This window comes from Paralichthys olivaceus, chromosome 10, assembly GCF_024713975.1.
Source record: "Paralichthys olivaceus isolate ysfri-2021 chromosome 10, ASM2471397v2, whole genome shotgun sequence".
Lineage (NCBI taxonomy): Eukaryota > Metazoa > Chordata > Actinopteri > Pleuronectiformes > Paralichthyidae > Paralichthys > Paralichthys olivaceus.
In genome coordinates this window covers 12,597,100-12,615,490 of record NC_091102.1, presented here as the reverse complement: position 1 = coordinate 12,615,490, position 18,391 = coordinate 12,597,100, and the positions used below count along the sequence as shown (strand labels likewise).

At 42.6% G+C, this 18,391-nt stretch overlaps 1 protein-coding gene across 14 annotated transcripts in view; it reads left to right on the top strand.

The window, feature by feature from the left end:
• Positions 1-18,391, top strand: part of fmnl2a (formin-like 2a) — a 50,635-nt gene that overhangs the window by 14,038 nt on the left and 18,206 nt on the right. For 8 of the 14 annotated variants that reach the window (XM_069532267.1, XM_069532270.1, XM_069532272.1 and 5 more), the window contains exons 2-8: positions 2,987-3,070; positions 6,725-6,805; positions 11,683-11,759; positions 14,774-14,857; positions 15,647-15,802; positions 17,336-17,371; positions 18,039-18,083. In XM_069532267.1, the coding sequence (XP_069388368.1) occupies positions 2,987-3,070; positions 6,725-6,805; positions 11,683-11,759; positions 14,774-14,857; positions 15,647-15,802; positions 17,336-17,371; positions 18,039-18,083 (563 nt within the window). The remainder of the gene's footprint in view (positions 1-2,986; positions 3,071-6,724; positions 6,806-11,682; positions 11,760-14,773; positions 14,858-15,646; positions 15,803-17,335; positions 17,372-18,038; positions 18,084-18,391) is intronic. The other 6 variants (XM_069532275.1, XM_069532277.1, XM_069532278.1 and 3 more) reach the window with 2 other exon arrangements.

The window sequence follows — 18,391 nt, the reverse complement described above, 5'->3', positions numbered from 1 at the left end:
AATGTCAGAACATCTGTCACCAGTTTATCAGATTGTTTTTTGTCATTGCCAGACCCAGTGATTGGGGCTTGTACCAGAGTGATACCAGGGCTCTATTGGATCAGTGCATTATTGTACGTGTTATAATCCTCCTTACTTTATTGGAGCTAGACTTTAATTACTGTGGGATTTACTAATGAGTCAAATTTCTGTGAGGGTGGTCTGCCGTCACGTGTTGGTGAAAAGCCGCCGCACCCTCCGCAACAGTTCCCCATTAATAACACAGATGCACACAGACACACACATGCACACATCTTGTGGGTGTAGATGTGGGGTAACCTGACCCCAGAGAGCTGAGTGCCTGTCACAGCTCATTAGCATTGGGATGAAATGAAGGCTGGTAGAAGTGGTTCTTTGCTTTAGTTGGAGCCGCACCAAGCAGGAAGCCCAAAGCTCAGTGCAGTCGCAGCGGCTCTGAAAACCACCCAGTCACCCAAACACGCTGCAGGAGCTCAGCACCTATATCGAGCACCCACGTCATCACACAAGCCTATTTATATCCAAAGCTATAGTCTAGACATAACTTCCATCATTTACTCTTTTTTTGCCATTAAATGTCACACTTCTCTGTGTAAAATAGCGAAACCGCTGGTTGTTTCCTTTCATTTCATATGACAGTCTGCTCCGGTATCAAATTGTATTTTAATGTGTTTAGGGAAGCGAAGTGGGTATAAACGCTGCTCATCTGATGAGCAGCCAAACTGAGTCAATATGATCCCTCCTGACTCCCAATTCCCTGCAGTCAGCACAGCAACAATCAGCCCAGCGTGCAGTGTCTGCTGAATACTGATGCAATTTCCTGCCCGCTCTCGTAGAGAGGAGTGGACGGGCTACAGTCTGGGAATAGACCAAATAAAAACCCAAGTTTTGTGCTTCACGTTGATTTTGAAGCATCTAAAGATAAACACTCTTATATTGGGATTTCACTTTGCAGGCTTATTGGCTCCTGTGATGTAAATCAATTGCGCCTCATCAATATCTCTTCATCAGTCAGTTTTAACTATGTGATTGAATTGCATTCAGTGGAATGCATAGCCCTCATGAAACCACATTTATATTCACTAGATCCATTTTTTTTTCTACACCAAATTGCACACACCCATGAATATACCAGTCCCTTACATATTGCTGATTCATCAAGATCCATTAATTATTTTGTGAGAAATCAACAAAAAATATGGAGGAAAAAAAGAAATCCTGGATCTGCCCTCCTGTCCCTCTTCCTCCTCAGCATCTCCCTCCACATTGATTTTCTCTTACCAATGCACTTTCAATATTGAAATGGAGGATTTTCCATAATATCTTATACAAAATGAAAAGCTCTGGAGTAAGTTGGGGCTCAAACCACTCAATCAGTGTCTCGCTCACCAAACCAGGTTCCATCCAGGGATATTCCTCATCCATCTTCCTCTCGCTCCCCCCTGTGAGCGGAAAATCCAGCGGAGACAAAAAAAAAAGTGGAGGCCGAGCACTGAACACACACACTGATAGATGATCCAGCCCATCAGCCGAGCAGTGGGGGGACAGCCCCAAGCTGAGCGCTGCATAATAGCCATGTTTCCCCCGTTTTTCCCTTACCAGTGGAAAATATTCTCACAATACCGTTTTTCACATCTTTTATGACTGAAAGCTGCAAATGAAACGCTCGATGTGGCTTTTCACGTAAGATGGATCTGCCCTGGACGTCTGAGCAAATCTCCAGCTGGGTTACACTTTTTTTTCAGCCATCTACTTTATGTAGGTGGTGCGATTAAGTGCGAGGTTAATTGCCAAGCTTTTTTAATTCACACGAGGGCGTGGTGAATCACAGTGGTGTCTGAAAGAGCCAACTTTTTAGACGACTGCAGAGGTGTTCCAACATGAAGCAGATGTCGATAAAGGACAGCAGGATAAAGAAAGGAGTTGTGTAACAGTTTTTTTGGACGACTGGGGATTCGTTTCAGATACGGAGTGTTAACTAGTACAGAGATCTGCCCTGAACAACACATTTCTCACGAAATCTCTCTGGAATCATAAAATCGGGATGAAAATAAAAAGAAAAAAAAGAAAAAGAGACAGTTCTTAAATGTAAAGCAGCAGCTAGTCAACAGAGCTGAGGCATTTCTTCTCAGTCCAATAGAGTAGAGTCCCGTTTTCCTTTGCAGTATTTGTCTGCAGCTTTTCACATGGCAGATATTTTGGGATCTTTCTCATTAGTGGCTTTTCTGGTTCCCATGAGTTGGTAACTGTTTTCCAGGATGATGTTTTAACCTGGTTGGACAGGGAAAAAAATCTAGTCAGGGGAAGCAAATGAAGATTTGTTTTGGCTTCTCCTTAACAACAGTTTCCAAGGTGGCTCTGAGCAGCAGTCTTAAAGGTTTCCCATGTCTGCAGCGGAGCCGCCTCGTGAGCATGTTCAATGACATGTTTCAACTTTTGGACTATCATTGCTTCAATTGTCTTTATAATAATTTTTTTGTCAGCCTCAATGTCTTAATCATACTAGCATGTCAATAATTGTTTTACTTAAAGAAAAGGCCCATTTGGTAGAAAATTTGGTTTATACATTTTTGCTCCCATGAGGAAGAAATCTGTTGATTGTTGTAGCCTCTTCTTTAACTTCTGTAACATATACTCTTTATAAAGATGAATGTGAAGGCAAAGATCAAGTGGAGGGATTATTAAGATCATGTACAGATCTGTCACCTGTTGTTTCAGAGGTTATTTCTGATTCCTGCTGACATTTGCATAGTTCTTGAGAGAGTCTGCAATTGGTTTAGTAAAAGATAAGATCTGTCCTTTCTATTTCTGTAACAAAGTTTGTGTATATGTCCTCCAGTGGAAATCATGAATTCCTGGAGCTTCAATGTTTGAGTTGGTGTGTGTTTTCAGTTTTTACTTGACTCATATGACTGATGATATTTCATTACCTGCTTCCAATTAACTCTGACCTTTGTCTCTCTTTCAGAATTCGATGAATCTTCCCCCAGACAAAGCACGACTGTTGCGGCAGTACGACAACGAGAAGAAGTGGGAACTGATTTGTGATCAGGTGGGCATCAGTCTCTCATCTGTTTACTTCATGCACTGTGGCTGCATAATTACCAGTGAGATGCCACTCACTGGCTGTATAGTCACCAATCAACCCTTTCAGTTCATCAAAGTAAAGAAGAAGTGATACTACATGTTTGTACTGTACATTTCAACCATCTACTGATGCTCTGCTCTGCTGTGTGTCGTAACGACAGCGGCCATGCTCCATTGCCCTGCCTTTATCCTGTAAGCCTGTCTTGGCCTTTCCACCCTGCCCTGACTTCCCTGGTCAAGTGGGTTAAGTGGCACAGCAGGGAGCACACATCAGTTAGCCTTTAAAAAAAACTGGGCCTGTAACCGGCGTCAGTGCAGCGTGGAGGAAATAACAGAGGGTGCATCTTGTGCACTGAGCTGTGGTCTGAGTGCTCCACTCAGCTTGCAATCTCCGTGCCATGGAGTTTTTCTGCATCCCTGAGCAGAGGAGGAAAAAAAAAGAAAAACAGAGACGAGATCAAGACCACAGCCCACTACAGCTGTATTGATGGCCACTGAACCTGAAGGGAACGGTGCCAGAGGGAGCCCACGGGGCCGCTGACCAGCAGACAGACATCCTCTTTCAGTTAAGAGAGGGCTCTTGTGTTCCTCTCTCAGACCTGAAGTGAAAATAGTTGGTTTCCTTTTTTATTGTAAGTGGAGCAGTTGACACCGAAACACAGCGTGGTGATTTTACTGACAAGCAGCTCTGGAGTTGCTCACTTACTGTAAAAGAGAGGAAATAACAAATATGCTGTGGAGTCATCTAATCAGTGTTATCTCTGTCTACAATGAGAGGTAATATACTGTAGGTGTGAAGCTTATATCATTGAACAATCCAATTATTTTAACAGTCAAATATGAAAGAACATTACTGAACCTCCGACGTCTGTACCTCCCCCTTGTTTTCCCAACAAGCCTATACCCATGACAGCACAGGCAGCTCAGGGAGTAAAGTGTTTTCTGTGTCATAGCTACAGTGAATCTCGTTATGTAACCATGGCAACTGTGATGGAGGGTGGCAGAGATGACAGGTGCACCCCCCCCTTTTAAACCCTGCAAAGTTTGAAATATTATATTATCAGGCTTTATGAAGGATGGAGGATGCTGCCGATGTGAAAGACAGCTGGACTACGGGAGATGATGGAGTCATTGATGGGAAAATTTGAGACTGCTCAGTCTTTACAACCAACAACACAGTTCCTAAAGAAGTGGCCCTTATAGCTCAGTTTTTGTACTCGCACTTGAATGCACGTCTGCATACAACAACTTTCTTCTGATTTGTGATTTCCCCTCTCAGGTCTCTGCTCTCGTCAGGTGCAGCGGGGGATTTGTACCTCACCTCTCAAATTAAGCACAAACCAGCTCTCCCAGACAAAACCACCACAGAGAGCATGTTGGAACCAGTTTATATGAGCTCCTAAAAGCCAGACATGTGTTCTTTATGATACACTCTCCAGCTTCTTGTATTTACAGCCTGTTTCCATTCCACACATTTCTTTGCATGCAACAGGGTATATTCAGCTGCACTCTGTGTCTGCCAGATATTTTATATCGTAGCTCTGTAGCAAATGAAACCCTCAAGCAGGACTGAGCAATCCGTCAGCTGTGTCCATGACGGGCAGCTCTCTTTCCTGACACCGCTGTTGTCCTTCCTGTTTTTGTGAGATAGTCACTCTGTAGCTGGGGGAAATGTGATGTTGCTGATAATGCAGCAGAGCCAGGAGCATTTCATTCAGTTTTTTATACACAGAGGAAAAGACATTAAGCTGATAATTGAATTCCATCTTGATCTTTGAGATTAGTTCTCTGGTTATCTGGTGCAGTGGAGTTTGTGTAATTTTGATTAAAGTGAATGACGTTACTTGTGCACATGGATGGCACCCGCCACTGCAAAGATAAAGCTTTCAATTCCCAGTTGCGCTATTTCTGGCTTGAGTTTCTTTGTGAAGTGTTGAGTGGGAAGCCAGTGAGGGATCCTTGTCGCTGCACTTGTTGGTCAGTGCCTCTGCACAGTGTGGGGTTAAATCTGGCCAAGATTTACTGAAGTTTATAACTGGGGGGGACAGGTTGTCTGTGACTGCTGAACCACATGAACTGGAGGGTAATAGGGCATTTCAAATTAGTTCCAGGAAAAAAAAATCTGATCCAGAAAACACCAACTTGCTCTGGTGGAACATTTTTAAGAATGAAATATATTGTTTGTGAAATGGCATTGAGCGGGTTGTAGACTGACTGCTATATCAATGAGTATGTGAATAAATGAACAAAAGCACTTTGAGTGGTTGATAAGACTGGGAACGTGCTCTTTAAATATAGTCCATATACTGTAGAAAACCATGTAGCTACTGAGTTTGTGGATGTACAGACCTCGAGCTGACTGATGCATGTGTGACTTCCTACCATACTGGTGTAAAAACACACGTTTGTTTGAGATTTTCTTCTTAATTTCATGCAAATCTTATCTTCACCTTAGAGTCAGACATCTGGCTAGTCGATACAGTAAGGAAATGTGGCTGCTCTTTCCTTACTAAGTGAAGAATGCATTTCTTTAATTACATTTCTGTCTCTGTTCTGATTCAGCATTGTGGGGTAAATCACTTAATAGAATCATTCATGCCACTGTTGCGTGGCGCTCAGCCTGCTCCAAATACGGTTTCCCGCTCAACACACTGATCCAAATCCAGCACTAATCTGTTGTATTTATATTTAGAGCACAATAACGTGAGGGATTTGACCTAAAACCTGTTCCTGGCTGAACACAGGACATGTACTCACACAATCCCTGAGGCAGATTCTGCTTTTTTGTGCTCATTAAACTAATGACAATAATTATCAGAACGATCGGTGTATGATATTCTGCCTGCTGGATGACCTCAACTGTCGCAGTCTCCTTGCTCAGTGTTTATCAGACTGTGGCCAGTGATCTGCACAGTTCATCACCTTCCTGCTGTCGTCCACCTGTTTGGCAGCTAAACACAACTGTTCTGTTTCACTTTTTTGGCAGAAAGGTAATAGAATAGAAATTAATATTGTTGTCATGTTTGAAACCCTCTTTTCTAACAAGCTTAACATGCAGGGCCAGCACAGTTGTCCCCACAAAAGCCGTTCTGAAAGTGCGATGTGTAAATTATCCCTGAAAGCCCCCAAAGTTTGAAATCTCCAAGAAAAACGAACCGATACTGTTTCTTTACACCCGAAGTCAACAACACACATGTGACCTTTATATAAAAGGTTTATCCCACAGTAAAGCAGCTTCTTAGCACAGGAGCCATTGTTATGTTATTTTCATTCGGCCTCTTAAAGTTGAACATAATCTGGGGATCCCATCAGTTGAAGGATAACTCAAGGGTGTAATTCACCCAGAGCCTGTTCAGTTTTAATCTCACGGCTTTAGTGTCAACAGCAGTTTCCTGTGAACAGGAGATGTGCTCAGACCTGTGACAGCGGGCATCTTATTACATCACACCAGTATGTGTGTCAATTCCACAGAACTGATAAAAATTACAGCTTTATTCAAGATTTTATTCTGGAATTTAATGATGTATTTTTTTAAATGTTTCCTCTCTTTGAATGTTCCTGCTCTGTTTTCTCACTCTGCTGTCTGCCCACCTCACTCTTGTTTTCCTCTTTTTCACAGGAGCGATTCCAGGTGAAAAACCCACCTCACACGTACCTCCAGAAGCTGAGGAGTTATCTCGACCCAGCAGTCACAAGAAAGGTGAATGCCCTCTTGCCAACGCTCTGTCCTTTTCAACCGGCCCTGCTGTTCCACAGCTGCAGCTTTTTTCCTTCCCTCTCGACCCTCTATCTCTTTGTTCAGGATATCCCTGCAGCTGGGGAAAGATTGCACACAGGTTCCTGCAGGAGAAAACTTGGGAACTTTAGATACAAAATAGTCGGCCGTGTGGTTTAATGAGAAAAGGAGACAGTTGTTTATCTGGCACGCCCAGGTCTGAGAAAGTACTGTGCAGCTGAACAGTCATTAACACACCATGCTTGGAGTAAGAGGAAAAAGCAGTGTGTAGTTACTTGAAGACAGAGGAGAGAATAATAGTGATGCAGACAGTCAGACTAATTGCTGTATCGACATGACATGACAGAAATAGTCTTATGTCATTGCAGCAGCCCGTTCAGTGTGTTTCCCTGGTGGGCTGCAGAGGGGAGTAAGAGGAGGGGCTCCATGAAGCCAAGTACCAGCCAGCGCTCGGGCTTTGCCAAATTTAAGTATTTTTGGCTTGAGTGATAGAGTCGTGTGGGGAGTGCTGGGACACCAGTCTCTGTGATAAACAAATTAGCCAACAGCCTCTGCCAGAATCACAACAAATTACTGAATAATTCAATTTACATTGACTGGAATTAAAATTTTAGCTTGAATGGCATGAACAGAGATGACTGTGGCAAAAGGGGAACAAATAGGCTCACAGCGGCACATGTACACGCTGAGTTACGTTTTTCTGCCTCATTTTTATAAAAGAGTTAATTCTGAGGTTCTGCCAGAGGTATTGTGATGTGTGGTTTAATTCATATTATCCACAAATTATGTCAGTTACAGAACCCTGACAGTATGTGTTCTGATGCTAATCAGCAACAAGTTAAATAGCAAAAACATTTTCAGATGCATCATGTTTGGTAGTTTGTGTTGATGTTGGGCTAGTTATACATTTTTCTGTGGCTGGTGGAGTGACATCAGGATCAGGAACCACTGGTTTGAAAAGCTCCTGCACGCCTGTGGCTTCTGAATCATAGTGTGAAAGATAACACACACGAGTCGATCTGATAAAAGCAGGAGTGACGCAGGTTAACAGAGACAAAGTCGACACAACAATGTGAGGTCAAAGCCTGACAGTTTGTACCAGTCTCAAGGTTATAGACATGAAGGCTTATTGACAGCTGGTATGAATCTGGCTGTGAAAAAGTAGATGTATTAAGTGTTTCTCGTCACTTCCTCCTGCTGTAGAGCTTTGAGGCAAGACACACAACCTAACTGCTCAAAGGGAAAATAGTCAGTGGCCATTGGTCTACTGTAGGTCGGTTTAATGTGTGGTTTCAAAGTCGTCCATTTTAAAAGAATAGTTTGACAGCTTTTAGAGATTCACTTATCAGCTTTTTGCAGAGAGTTGATTGATACCAACATTACCTCCACCAAGGAGGTTTTGTTTTCATGTGTGTTTGTTTGCCTCTTTATTTCTTATTTTGCCTGATAAAGCAAAATACTACCGAAGATTTCATTTTGTGGACATGACCTGAGGAAGACAGATCATTTTGAACAGGTAGATCCAGGATTTTTCTTTTTTCATTTTCTTAAACTTGACGGTATGTGTGCTCTCTGAGTGCCCTTCTTGTAAAATACATGGCCCCCGAAGAAAACAAAATCGACGAGCTTTAGAGGTGCTAGGAGTTCACCCCAGGTCAGTACCTGGTGAGCTGGTTCCCCCTCACACTTACTGCTAAGCTTTCATGTTTAACTGATGGAGAGAGTGGTATTGATCTCCTCCTTGAACTTTCAGCAAGAAAGTATTTTCCTTTTGTGACCTTGGTTAAACCTCTCTGGGTGTAAACACTGTCGTGGCTGAATGACCTCATCCATAGAAGACGGCCGCAAGTGTCTGTTTGTTTGTCCTCCCTCTCTCTTCTTGTTTAAACTCATCCGAGGCTACATGACTAACTGGGTCTCTATAAAACCATTCTAGATTAGACAACCTTTGAGAGACTTCCCTAAACCTCACTTTGTTCATTTATCATCTTCTTTCATCGGCTGTTTATGTTTAGTCTCATCGGCTGAGACACGTGGGATTTGGGGAAATCTGCCTGTTCAAAACCTCCAAGCAGACATAGACACAGGAGTTGAATGAGTAAAGTGAGAAGGGCGAGGGAGGGAGTGAGGAAGGGAGGGAGTGAGGGAGGGAAAGGCTGAATGATGGAGGGTTAGAGTGGGAGAAAGAGATGGACAGAGAGCAGGAGAGAGAGACAAAAAAACGGCACAAGAGAGTACGGAGGAAAAGAAAGAGTTATGGGCTTCTTCCCTCATTCCTGCTCCATCCCCCTTTTCTTCAAACTCAAACAATTGTGCCACTGTGAGAGAGCTGGAGGTCATTGCCTCTGCTTTCCATAGGCAGGCTCCGGTGCATTCCTCTGGGCTGCTCCCAGCCAATAGGCAGCCAAGGAGGAAGAGCTCCAGTCCAACTAGTCCCCAAGAATGTATCAGCCATTGATTTGTTTCCAGGATGACCCCTCCTGAGCTCGCACTCCCCCAAATTTCTCCCTGTTTCTCCCTCCCCCAGCTCGTCCTGTCTCCCTACTCTTACTTTCCCCCTTTCACTTCTCCCTCTCTGTCTCCTCTCTCTCTTTCCCTCTGTCGGCTCGTCTCTCCGTGATGCAGCTGGTAGTACTTAAAGTGTGGAGTGTAGTGCGTTTTGTGGGAGAAGAAGAAGAAGAAGAAGTTGGAGGGGGAGGCAGGGGTGCCTCTGGGAGCTTGGGCAGTATCCCTAAATATGCTCTGCTTTCCACAAAGACACACAAAGGACCCCTCCCTAATAAAAACACTCTGTTTCTCATCTCCTCGTGTGCCAAACACACACCGCCCAAGCCCAAAGACACAGACTACAGAGAGAGAGAGAGGGAGAGAGAGACCCCAGCTATGGGAACAGCTCTCTTCTCAGTGAATGTTAATAATAGGTTAACACAGGGCTGAGTTCTGTTTCCTCCCTGATACAAACACATCATGGAAAGTGACCCGGCCCTCCCTCCAACCCTGGGTGGATCTCTCCTTCTCTTCTCTTCTCGTCGGTGAGGTCATGATTAGAGCTGCGAATAAAGATTTTTTTTTTTACATTCCACAATCTTGCGAATATTTTTCCAATCAATGATTGAAGCGTTTGTTATTTCAAACGTAATAAAATGGTGTAAAAAAAAAAAAAAAAAAAGGGCCACCCAACAGATATTAAGTTATATATTTATATATATATATATATATGTAATGAATTAAATTAAATTGCGGAAAGTAGCAAACTCTCGTATTTGAAAAGATGGAAATAGAAATGTTTTATTGTTCCTGCCCTCTAAAATAATGAATTTAATATGAAAATGGTGGAGATCAGTTTTATGCTGTACGACAAATCATTTCATTTATTCGTTTGCTGTTGTAGCACTAATTTGTTTGGTTCGTCCGGGACTTTTTCAGTTTCACACTGAACAGAGTTGCTGAAACCCAACTTAATAATCAGTAACTAGTGTTTGTGTTCATTTCCTTAAAATAACAACACAGTTTTTTTTTCTAGCACGATAGTCAAAGAGACATCAGTTCATGTGAGATGATGCTTTTCCTCTTTTTTGGATTAGTGTTGTATTAGAAGTTGAATTTTTGATTTCTCTTATGTTCTCTCCCCAATTTCAAAATGGTTCAGAAAACACCTGAATGCGAGTCTTTAAACAATGTGAGTACTGTTGTAGTAAGTTTGGTTCAGTCTGCAACTAAAAATTGCTTCCATTTATTGTATTTAAAACATAATTTACGCATTTATTTAAAAATGTGTTTCATATTGATATTGCTGCAAATGAAGAGTTGTCAGACTTTTTCCTGTTTTATTTCCACTTCAAATAACAAGAATAGAAGTTAAAACTTCCTCTTTTTTTTAACCCTGACATACTTTTAATATTTTGAACTTTACAGGGATAAACGTATTAGAATATTTCTTTCTTCCTGTCATAATAAAATTGTGTAGAGGGATTGCGTGCCTTTGTGTTATTTATTTATTTATTTTTAAAGCACAGAAATCCCTTAGCAAAATATAAAAATATTCCCTTTGTGATATGTGGAACTGCAGAAGACAGCGACACATTAAAAGCTGAATTTTGCTTTTCTTCTTCTTCTCTGATGCAACAGTCTCACACCCTCTCATCAGGGATTTCCCTCCCTGTCGCAGTGAGGCCGCTCGTGCTCGATCACCACCGGTCATTTTCTCTGCTTCTTTTGTCCCTGCGGTTGTGTAACAGCCTGAAGGGCCCTTTGTTTTGGTTTCTGCATATCACCTCCTGTCAGAGGATGGAACCAAAAGCGGAACACGCTCACGTTCTCTTTCTTCTCTCTTGTTTTCTGTTACATTCGTTGGCAGCTCCAAACCCTCATGCACATCTCTCCCACACCTCTTTCTAGTCACCGTATCCACAGTAACAGGAACAAGAATGTGTGTATGTGTGTGTGCGCCTGGTGTCCTGGCAGGGCCTTGGAGGTAACCAATTAGGTGACTTGATTTTATCACGCTGCTACCAGGGCCGATTACTGAACCAACATGAGCAAACAAGATAACAGGAACTATTTCTATATTCACAGGTACCAGTGACTCAGCTTGTCTTTTAGCCTGTTGAATGGTAACTGGCAACTATAGGGCTCATTCAAGCATCTGATGAGAACAACCTGGTCTCAGCTTTTGATTGTCTTATAATCAGCGCTGCCTTTTTCCTGTTTTTAAATGTCATTGTCTGTTTGTTTGTTTGACCTTTCAAAGTTCTCTCCAGCCAAAACATCCCTGTGTTACCACTCACCGATTATACACTCATTGCGGTGTGATGAAATATTAACTTTCTTTCCTTCCCCAGAAATTCAGACGGAGGGTTCAGGAGTCCACCCAAGTCCTGAGAGAACTGGAAATTTCATTACGGACCAATCATATAGGGTGAGTCACGGCAGGATTGTGTGAAGCTTGTGCAGCGCTGTATGTCCTGGACCTGGTTATATTAGATTCAGGGGGAGAAAAAGTCTGGCATTCCAGACACCCGGAGACGCTGACGCTATAACCGCCACCACCATCCCCCATTCATCTCTGTGCTCCGTCCTAATATTACACAGAAAAGCCATGTGGCGATGGAGGATAGATGAATCGATTGATTGTTCGGTGCGGCTGACACATGAACAGCATCTGGAGGAAGGAAAACACGTTTTTCTTTCTGCACAACTCGATACATCAGTGTTTCAGTCTGCCATCCTGTTACTGGAGAGGTATTATAGTAGATGTTACTAAATACGTCATGATTTTGCAACGGATAAAACACATAGCATTTGGTTTTCTCCAGTAATTTCAGGTATTCTGGGATAACACGCTCAGACCTGTGACAGCTGATACTGATCCAGTGCAGCTCAGTCAGCCTCAATGAAAGATCAATATCTTAGGGAGAGTTAGTGAGATAACAGGTTTTACTGTTTTGTCTCGCTCCAGATCACAAGGCCTGTTTGTTCGATCAGAGGCCCCTGATAGACTGCGATTGATCGCTCCGCATTATTAATAAAGACTAATGCATTCTGGGATCTGTAGGCTCATTTATCAAGGCAAGTCCTAATTAAGTCTGAATCTGATTTTTATTGTATGTGATTGCCAAATAAATATAAGCAGTACACAAAGTAGGCACTGGTCATAGTACGTCTAACAGTTTCAATAACAGAAAATATACCCGACATAATGAAATCAATGAAAATAAATGTTACAGTTCTTAATCAATGAGGTATTAGACAAACAAAGCAAAATGGCAGCATTAAAGGGCAACTGGGCCAATTTTAGAAATTGATAAATGGGATACTGAATGTACTAATGAAACCTCAGCATTCATTAGTCAGGATGAGGATGAGAGCCAACAGCTGAGAGGGATGTTGGAGTAGGGCGACCACAGGAGACATACACTTTTTCCAGAATTGAAATCCAGAAAATTGGATCTGACATTTTCTGGAGTTTGCCTTTCACATATGAAGAATGCAGCAGGAGATTGTCTGAATTAGACACGTTTACAACAACAGGAAAATGTCCAAACTGCGGGCCAGAAAAAGTTCTGCAAAATGTCCAGAGCAATCGGTTCGCACATCTGAGTTCACAGCTCCTTGTGTCACCAAGATGTCGGGATTTCATTGCATGTCGAAAAGCAGGTACAAAAGACCCTGTTGACCCTGTGTCGAGGACAGGAAGCAGAAGAAACTTTGTGGGCATCTACTGGCTACAGACTGTTGTGACAGTAGAGAGGCAGAGATAATACATACATAACCACCACAAGATCTCAAATACACACACACACATTATCTAAACTGTCTCTTAATCCCTCTGTTTTTCTCTTTGCCCTCCCACTCACATATTACTTAACTCCAATTTATCTGTTTCACTCGTGCAGAAATTCTCTGATGGTCTCATGTTTCTCACAACACCGTCTCTCACACTCCTCTATGCTGTTTACACACTGATCGGATTCTGCTCCTAGAACCAAAATAAACTCCAGGCCGGCGAACCGGAGACGACACCCATCTGGCCCAGCAGTCCAGGCGCTGTTTGGATTAACTCTTTTTAGCGACTTTATGTTGATAACCAGATTAATTTATTAATCGACCTAATCTAGATTAGGCAATGAGGCATTACCATGATGGCAGAGCGATGGGGAGGGAGGATAGCAGGATGGGAGGGAAAGAGAAAGAAAGATGTCCCCCGTTCAGACAGTGAATAATTCTGTTTCCTTTCAAAGGTGAAACAGAGAAACGTATTTGTCATGTAAGCTGTGTATAATAAGCAGATTGTCCCCGTACTTGCAGTGTGGACAGGGACAATCCCAGCTCCCTGTCTGCTCCTCACATGTTGCTCAGTGGCCAACAACATGTGGTGAATGGGAGGATTGTTAGTTAGTGTCCTCCGTGGTAATGATTACCATGTGGTCCGAAGAAGGCCACACCCCCAAGCCCTTTGAAAACACAAGGGGCCCTACCAGGCACCGCTAGCCTGGACGCTCTTGTTAGTCTCACTCACTCCCATGCAGTTACTCCACAGGGGACCCCAATAAAGAAGCAGCTCGTGGATTTTTAAAGCAGCTTAGTCCTACATCTTCATCAGTGCGGTGCCACTCAGAAGCCAGCCTGTGTGTCATTATGTTTATGCCCTGCAAATTTCTCTAAATCACCGAGCAATCAGGCCTGGCGAAGTGGCCGAGGCTTCAATAAAAGACAACAGAGAAAGACACAGGGCTTTAATAGGGTGCTATTAAATAAAGATGATCTGTGATTCAGCTCACGCCGCTCATGACGGTGGAAGGAGAAAAGAAAAGTTGCCAAAGGTAGCCGGAGCTGTCCGGTGAAAAACTCAGCTTTTCTGTGCAGAATAAAACGTGTGCTGAATGGGTGGCCCACTTCAGTGTCTGTAAGGAAGGTGGGAACAGACTTTAGATCATTCTGGGGACTTGGCTCTATCAGACTTACAAAGTGCGTGTGTGTGTGAATGTGATAGAGAAACAGATAGAAAAGAGGCAGACACTGTGTGTGTGATTCTTTTGCGAACACATGCCTGTGTGATATGTTTGGAAGGAAGGAAGCTTTGAAGTCAGTGGAACGTATCATTAAATTTTTTTCTTTGAAAAGACAGAGAGGGACGATGTATAATCAGAAAACATCTCTATATCAAGGTCAGGTACAGTCAAAGTCAGCAGCGAGTGTTAAACAAAATAAATTACATGATATTTTATACACAGACATCTGAAAATATCTCTTATTGTAATAGCGAGTTATTTTCCTGATCTTTGGTGTGGTATCATTTATTTTTATGTGCTCATTATTGTTTCTGTGATTTTCTCAATAAAGACTGATCACAGAAACTCAGACTGTGAAGATCTAAACAAAAACTAAATCTTTCATTTTCTAAGAGTTTGTCTGCTTTCCTCTTCTCCTCAGGTGGGTGAGAGAATTCCTAAATGAAGAGAACAAAGGGCTGGACGTGCTGGTGGAGTATCTTTCTTTTGCACAGTATGCCGTCACGTAAGTCACTACCAGCTCTTTCTCTCTTTACCATGTTTGTGTATATGCAGGGCAGACAACCAACACAATGCTGCTATTCTGCACAGCCGCTGATGCATCACCACACTACGCCAGCACCACCACAACAACAACGACCACCACTGCCGCCACCGCCTGGTTGTCAGAAACACTGAGTCACCCGGGGCCCATTGCTAACACATTGGCGCTGTCTATTATACCAACCATAGGCAAACTATTCATGGGTTGACTGTGTGATTATTAGTCACAAAATACTGTGCACAGGCCAAAGAGCTGCAGTGTTAAATTTAAAGTTCCCCCACTCCCCCACCTCACTATATCTTATTATGGTGCGTCCACTGGAAACTGTGAATGGTTAGCTAAGTGTGTTAGGGCATATAAAAACTGAAACTAGCAGCTCTTTCCAAAGTGTCTGCCAAGTACAACTTAACATGAGCCATCGTAAACCAAAAAGCTTAGAGTTAAACATTAAATAATATTTTCTATGGTGTTAAAAATGGACAGGTCGCCACTTCATACCACAATTCAGAAATGAAGCCAAGATATCCCAGATACGATTGCCACTATCATGGCATCACAACCCGTCTTTGAGAAAAGTTTATTTGACGTGTACTTTGACTTTTTGTTGGGTTCATGTGCTGTCCACTAACATTGAGGAGGCACTATTTATAACCTATACTGCAGCTAACCGCTAAGTGGCGACTAATACATGAAGGGAGTCCTTTATAAAAATGGCGTGTTCAGTAAAATATTGTGTTCCTGCTTTCACAGGTTTGATGGAGACTGTGTGGAGAATAACCCGGAGGCTACGATAGACAAGTCGAAGCCCTGGAGCCGCTCTATAGAAGACCTTCATGGAGGCAGCACGCTGCCGTCTCCCATCACGGGGAACGGCATCACACGTGCCGGGCGACATTCCACGTTACGGTACAATACACACACACACACACACACACACACACACACACACACACACACACACACACACACACACACACACACACACACACACAGCAGGATTCATTACCCAGTTGTTTGGTTTTAACTTTTCTAAGTTAACCAGTGTGCTGCTGGAGCTATGTGATTGTACTGTGTAGTCATGAGATCTGTAAGACTTTAAATGGCTTAAGACACATTTGTGCCTCAGCATGCAAATATCATTTGTCTGGATTTATTTTTATTTTTGGATTGTCAGACTCAGGCTGGTTCAGCACATGACTGACACATGACACATGATGGACAATGATTTCCCCTGTGACAGATGATGGAAGCAGAAGGAAAAATCTCTTCAATGGAATGACTTTTTTTTTTTTCCTGTTTTGTTGTTATGAACAGGCCATTTTAACTCCAAATCCTGGGCACAAAATATTTCACAGCAGTTAATTCATAAGCCCATGCTAATATACGCTTCGAAGCACAAATCCCATTCAGTTGTGCTTTATTTCTCTAATCCTCCCTGTCATTCCATTGATGTCTCGGTACAGCACTCGCTCTGACTTCTGCGACCTCTAATCCATTTGTTTGACGATGATAACTTTAAGACATTCTACACAAAGACCACTATTGATTCAATGAGGCACATGTCTTCTGAACATTAGTCATTGTCACAGTTGTTTTCTGTTCTTTCTATTCTCTCGAATATTTACACAGTTAGTAAATTAAGCACATTTTTTACTTTAATACAGTGATTTGGAAGTTTTCCCATGGTCATTACCATACCATGTGTCTGTCTTTCCCCCCATTGTACAAAAATGAAGCCAAAATATCCTGGATACGGATGCTCCCATCTTGCACTTTTAATATCATTTGGATCCAGAGTCTGCACTAATGATGAGGTTTAAAGCTGGTGTATCAAGACCCTGTCGATACACACACTCGACCTATCACATGGTGGTCCACCCCGGAAACCTTTGTGACAAGAGCGAGCTAAAACAACTAAATATAATATTTTGGTCCATGTCCCATCTGCTAACACGGAGGAGGCAGGGTTTATGAGCTGTCATGTCGTCAATTGTTATATCCAGTCTTTGCTCTTTACCAGACATTGATGAAACTGAAATCTTCTTTATTATAAACTACAACTGTAAATTTATTCATGGAAACTTTCCCTTGGGACCTATTGCTGAGTTTTTTTTAACATAATTATTAAATTACTGAACCAGTCCACTGTAGCTTCTGTACATTATCTTTAGTTATATCCAAACAGTTCATTAAACTGTTATTTATATATTCTATGTATATACAGTATTGTTATGTCTATGTCACCCCAGTTAAATATTTCTATTTTTATGATAATTTGTAAAATGGCGTTTTACTCCTACTTGACTTCACTAATGACCGTCTGCTGCCTGCATCTGTTACCATTGTGTCATGTCTTGAGCGTGTGCAGCAAGTGTAACAGGTCAGTGTCTTCACTGAGGCTGACTGTCTCCTCTGTTCTGTCCTCGTGTTCCTCCATAGTCATCTCCTCTACTGTCTGCCCGTCTTCGACAGCAGGCAGGTCTCAGCTCCGCTCCGCTGGCTCACAGCGAGCTTTGTGCAGCCTCAACCATCCCCGCTCCCTCCCCACACACATACTGCCACAGTCACACACATGCACACATACACAATTCCCCCCCCCCCCCCCCGCCTCATTGTACTTTATACCTCTCTGCTAGCGGTGCCCAGTTTATTTGTCCTGCTGTCTGTGTCGGGGATGTGAATTATTTGTACTGCCAGCCTCCCCTCCTGCGCTTCAGACTGAATTCTTCTTTCCTTGGAGCAAATGGATTTTCTGCACTCATTGTTCTTTCCTCTGTGCCTGTGTGCTGCTTGTCGCTCCCTAAATGCCATTCTGTGCAGAAGCTTGCATAGTTTCTGCAGAAGTCCTGTAAAAAGCTATATACTAGTCTACATCCAGCACAAATAGATTAGGCTCCCTTTTAATATCTTCTGTATTTTGGATACCTGATGTGTTTTCCTGGTTAACACGAGACGTCACATTTATTAAGAAGCATTGTCTGATTCAACAATTCCTAGATGTCCAAATGTCCATTATACAGAATCTTTGTCCCTCATGCTGCTGTTAGATGAGCTTTGAATTAGAATAACGTGAACTCATCGATAACTGGATTTCAAATCAAGACTTGTGTGTATGTGTCTTCTTCAAACTGCCACCTTGAAGATCACCAAGCGCGCTGAGCTGTCCGAAGTGCTCTCAAATCAGACGGTACGCCTGTAGAATTACACAGAGATAGAAAGAACCCTGTAGCTGTGTGTGTCTGTGTTTTACAACCTTTTGTTAGAGTCGTCAGTGTTTGATGTTCTGTGGTGTTATTTGTGACGTGTTTATTATGCCCTTGTCCTTTTGAGAAAATTAGCCGGCAGTTGTTTGGATGGAACTCACGTGTCGTGGAATGATTCCTGCTCAGTGAAAATGAAAATTAATTTAACTTCGACCACGGCACATAACTTAACTTTGTGCTCATTACAGTTACATTGAGACAAACATGGCATTAGAATTTAACCCACACTGGT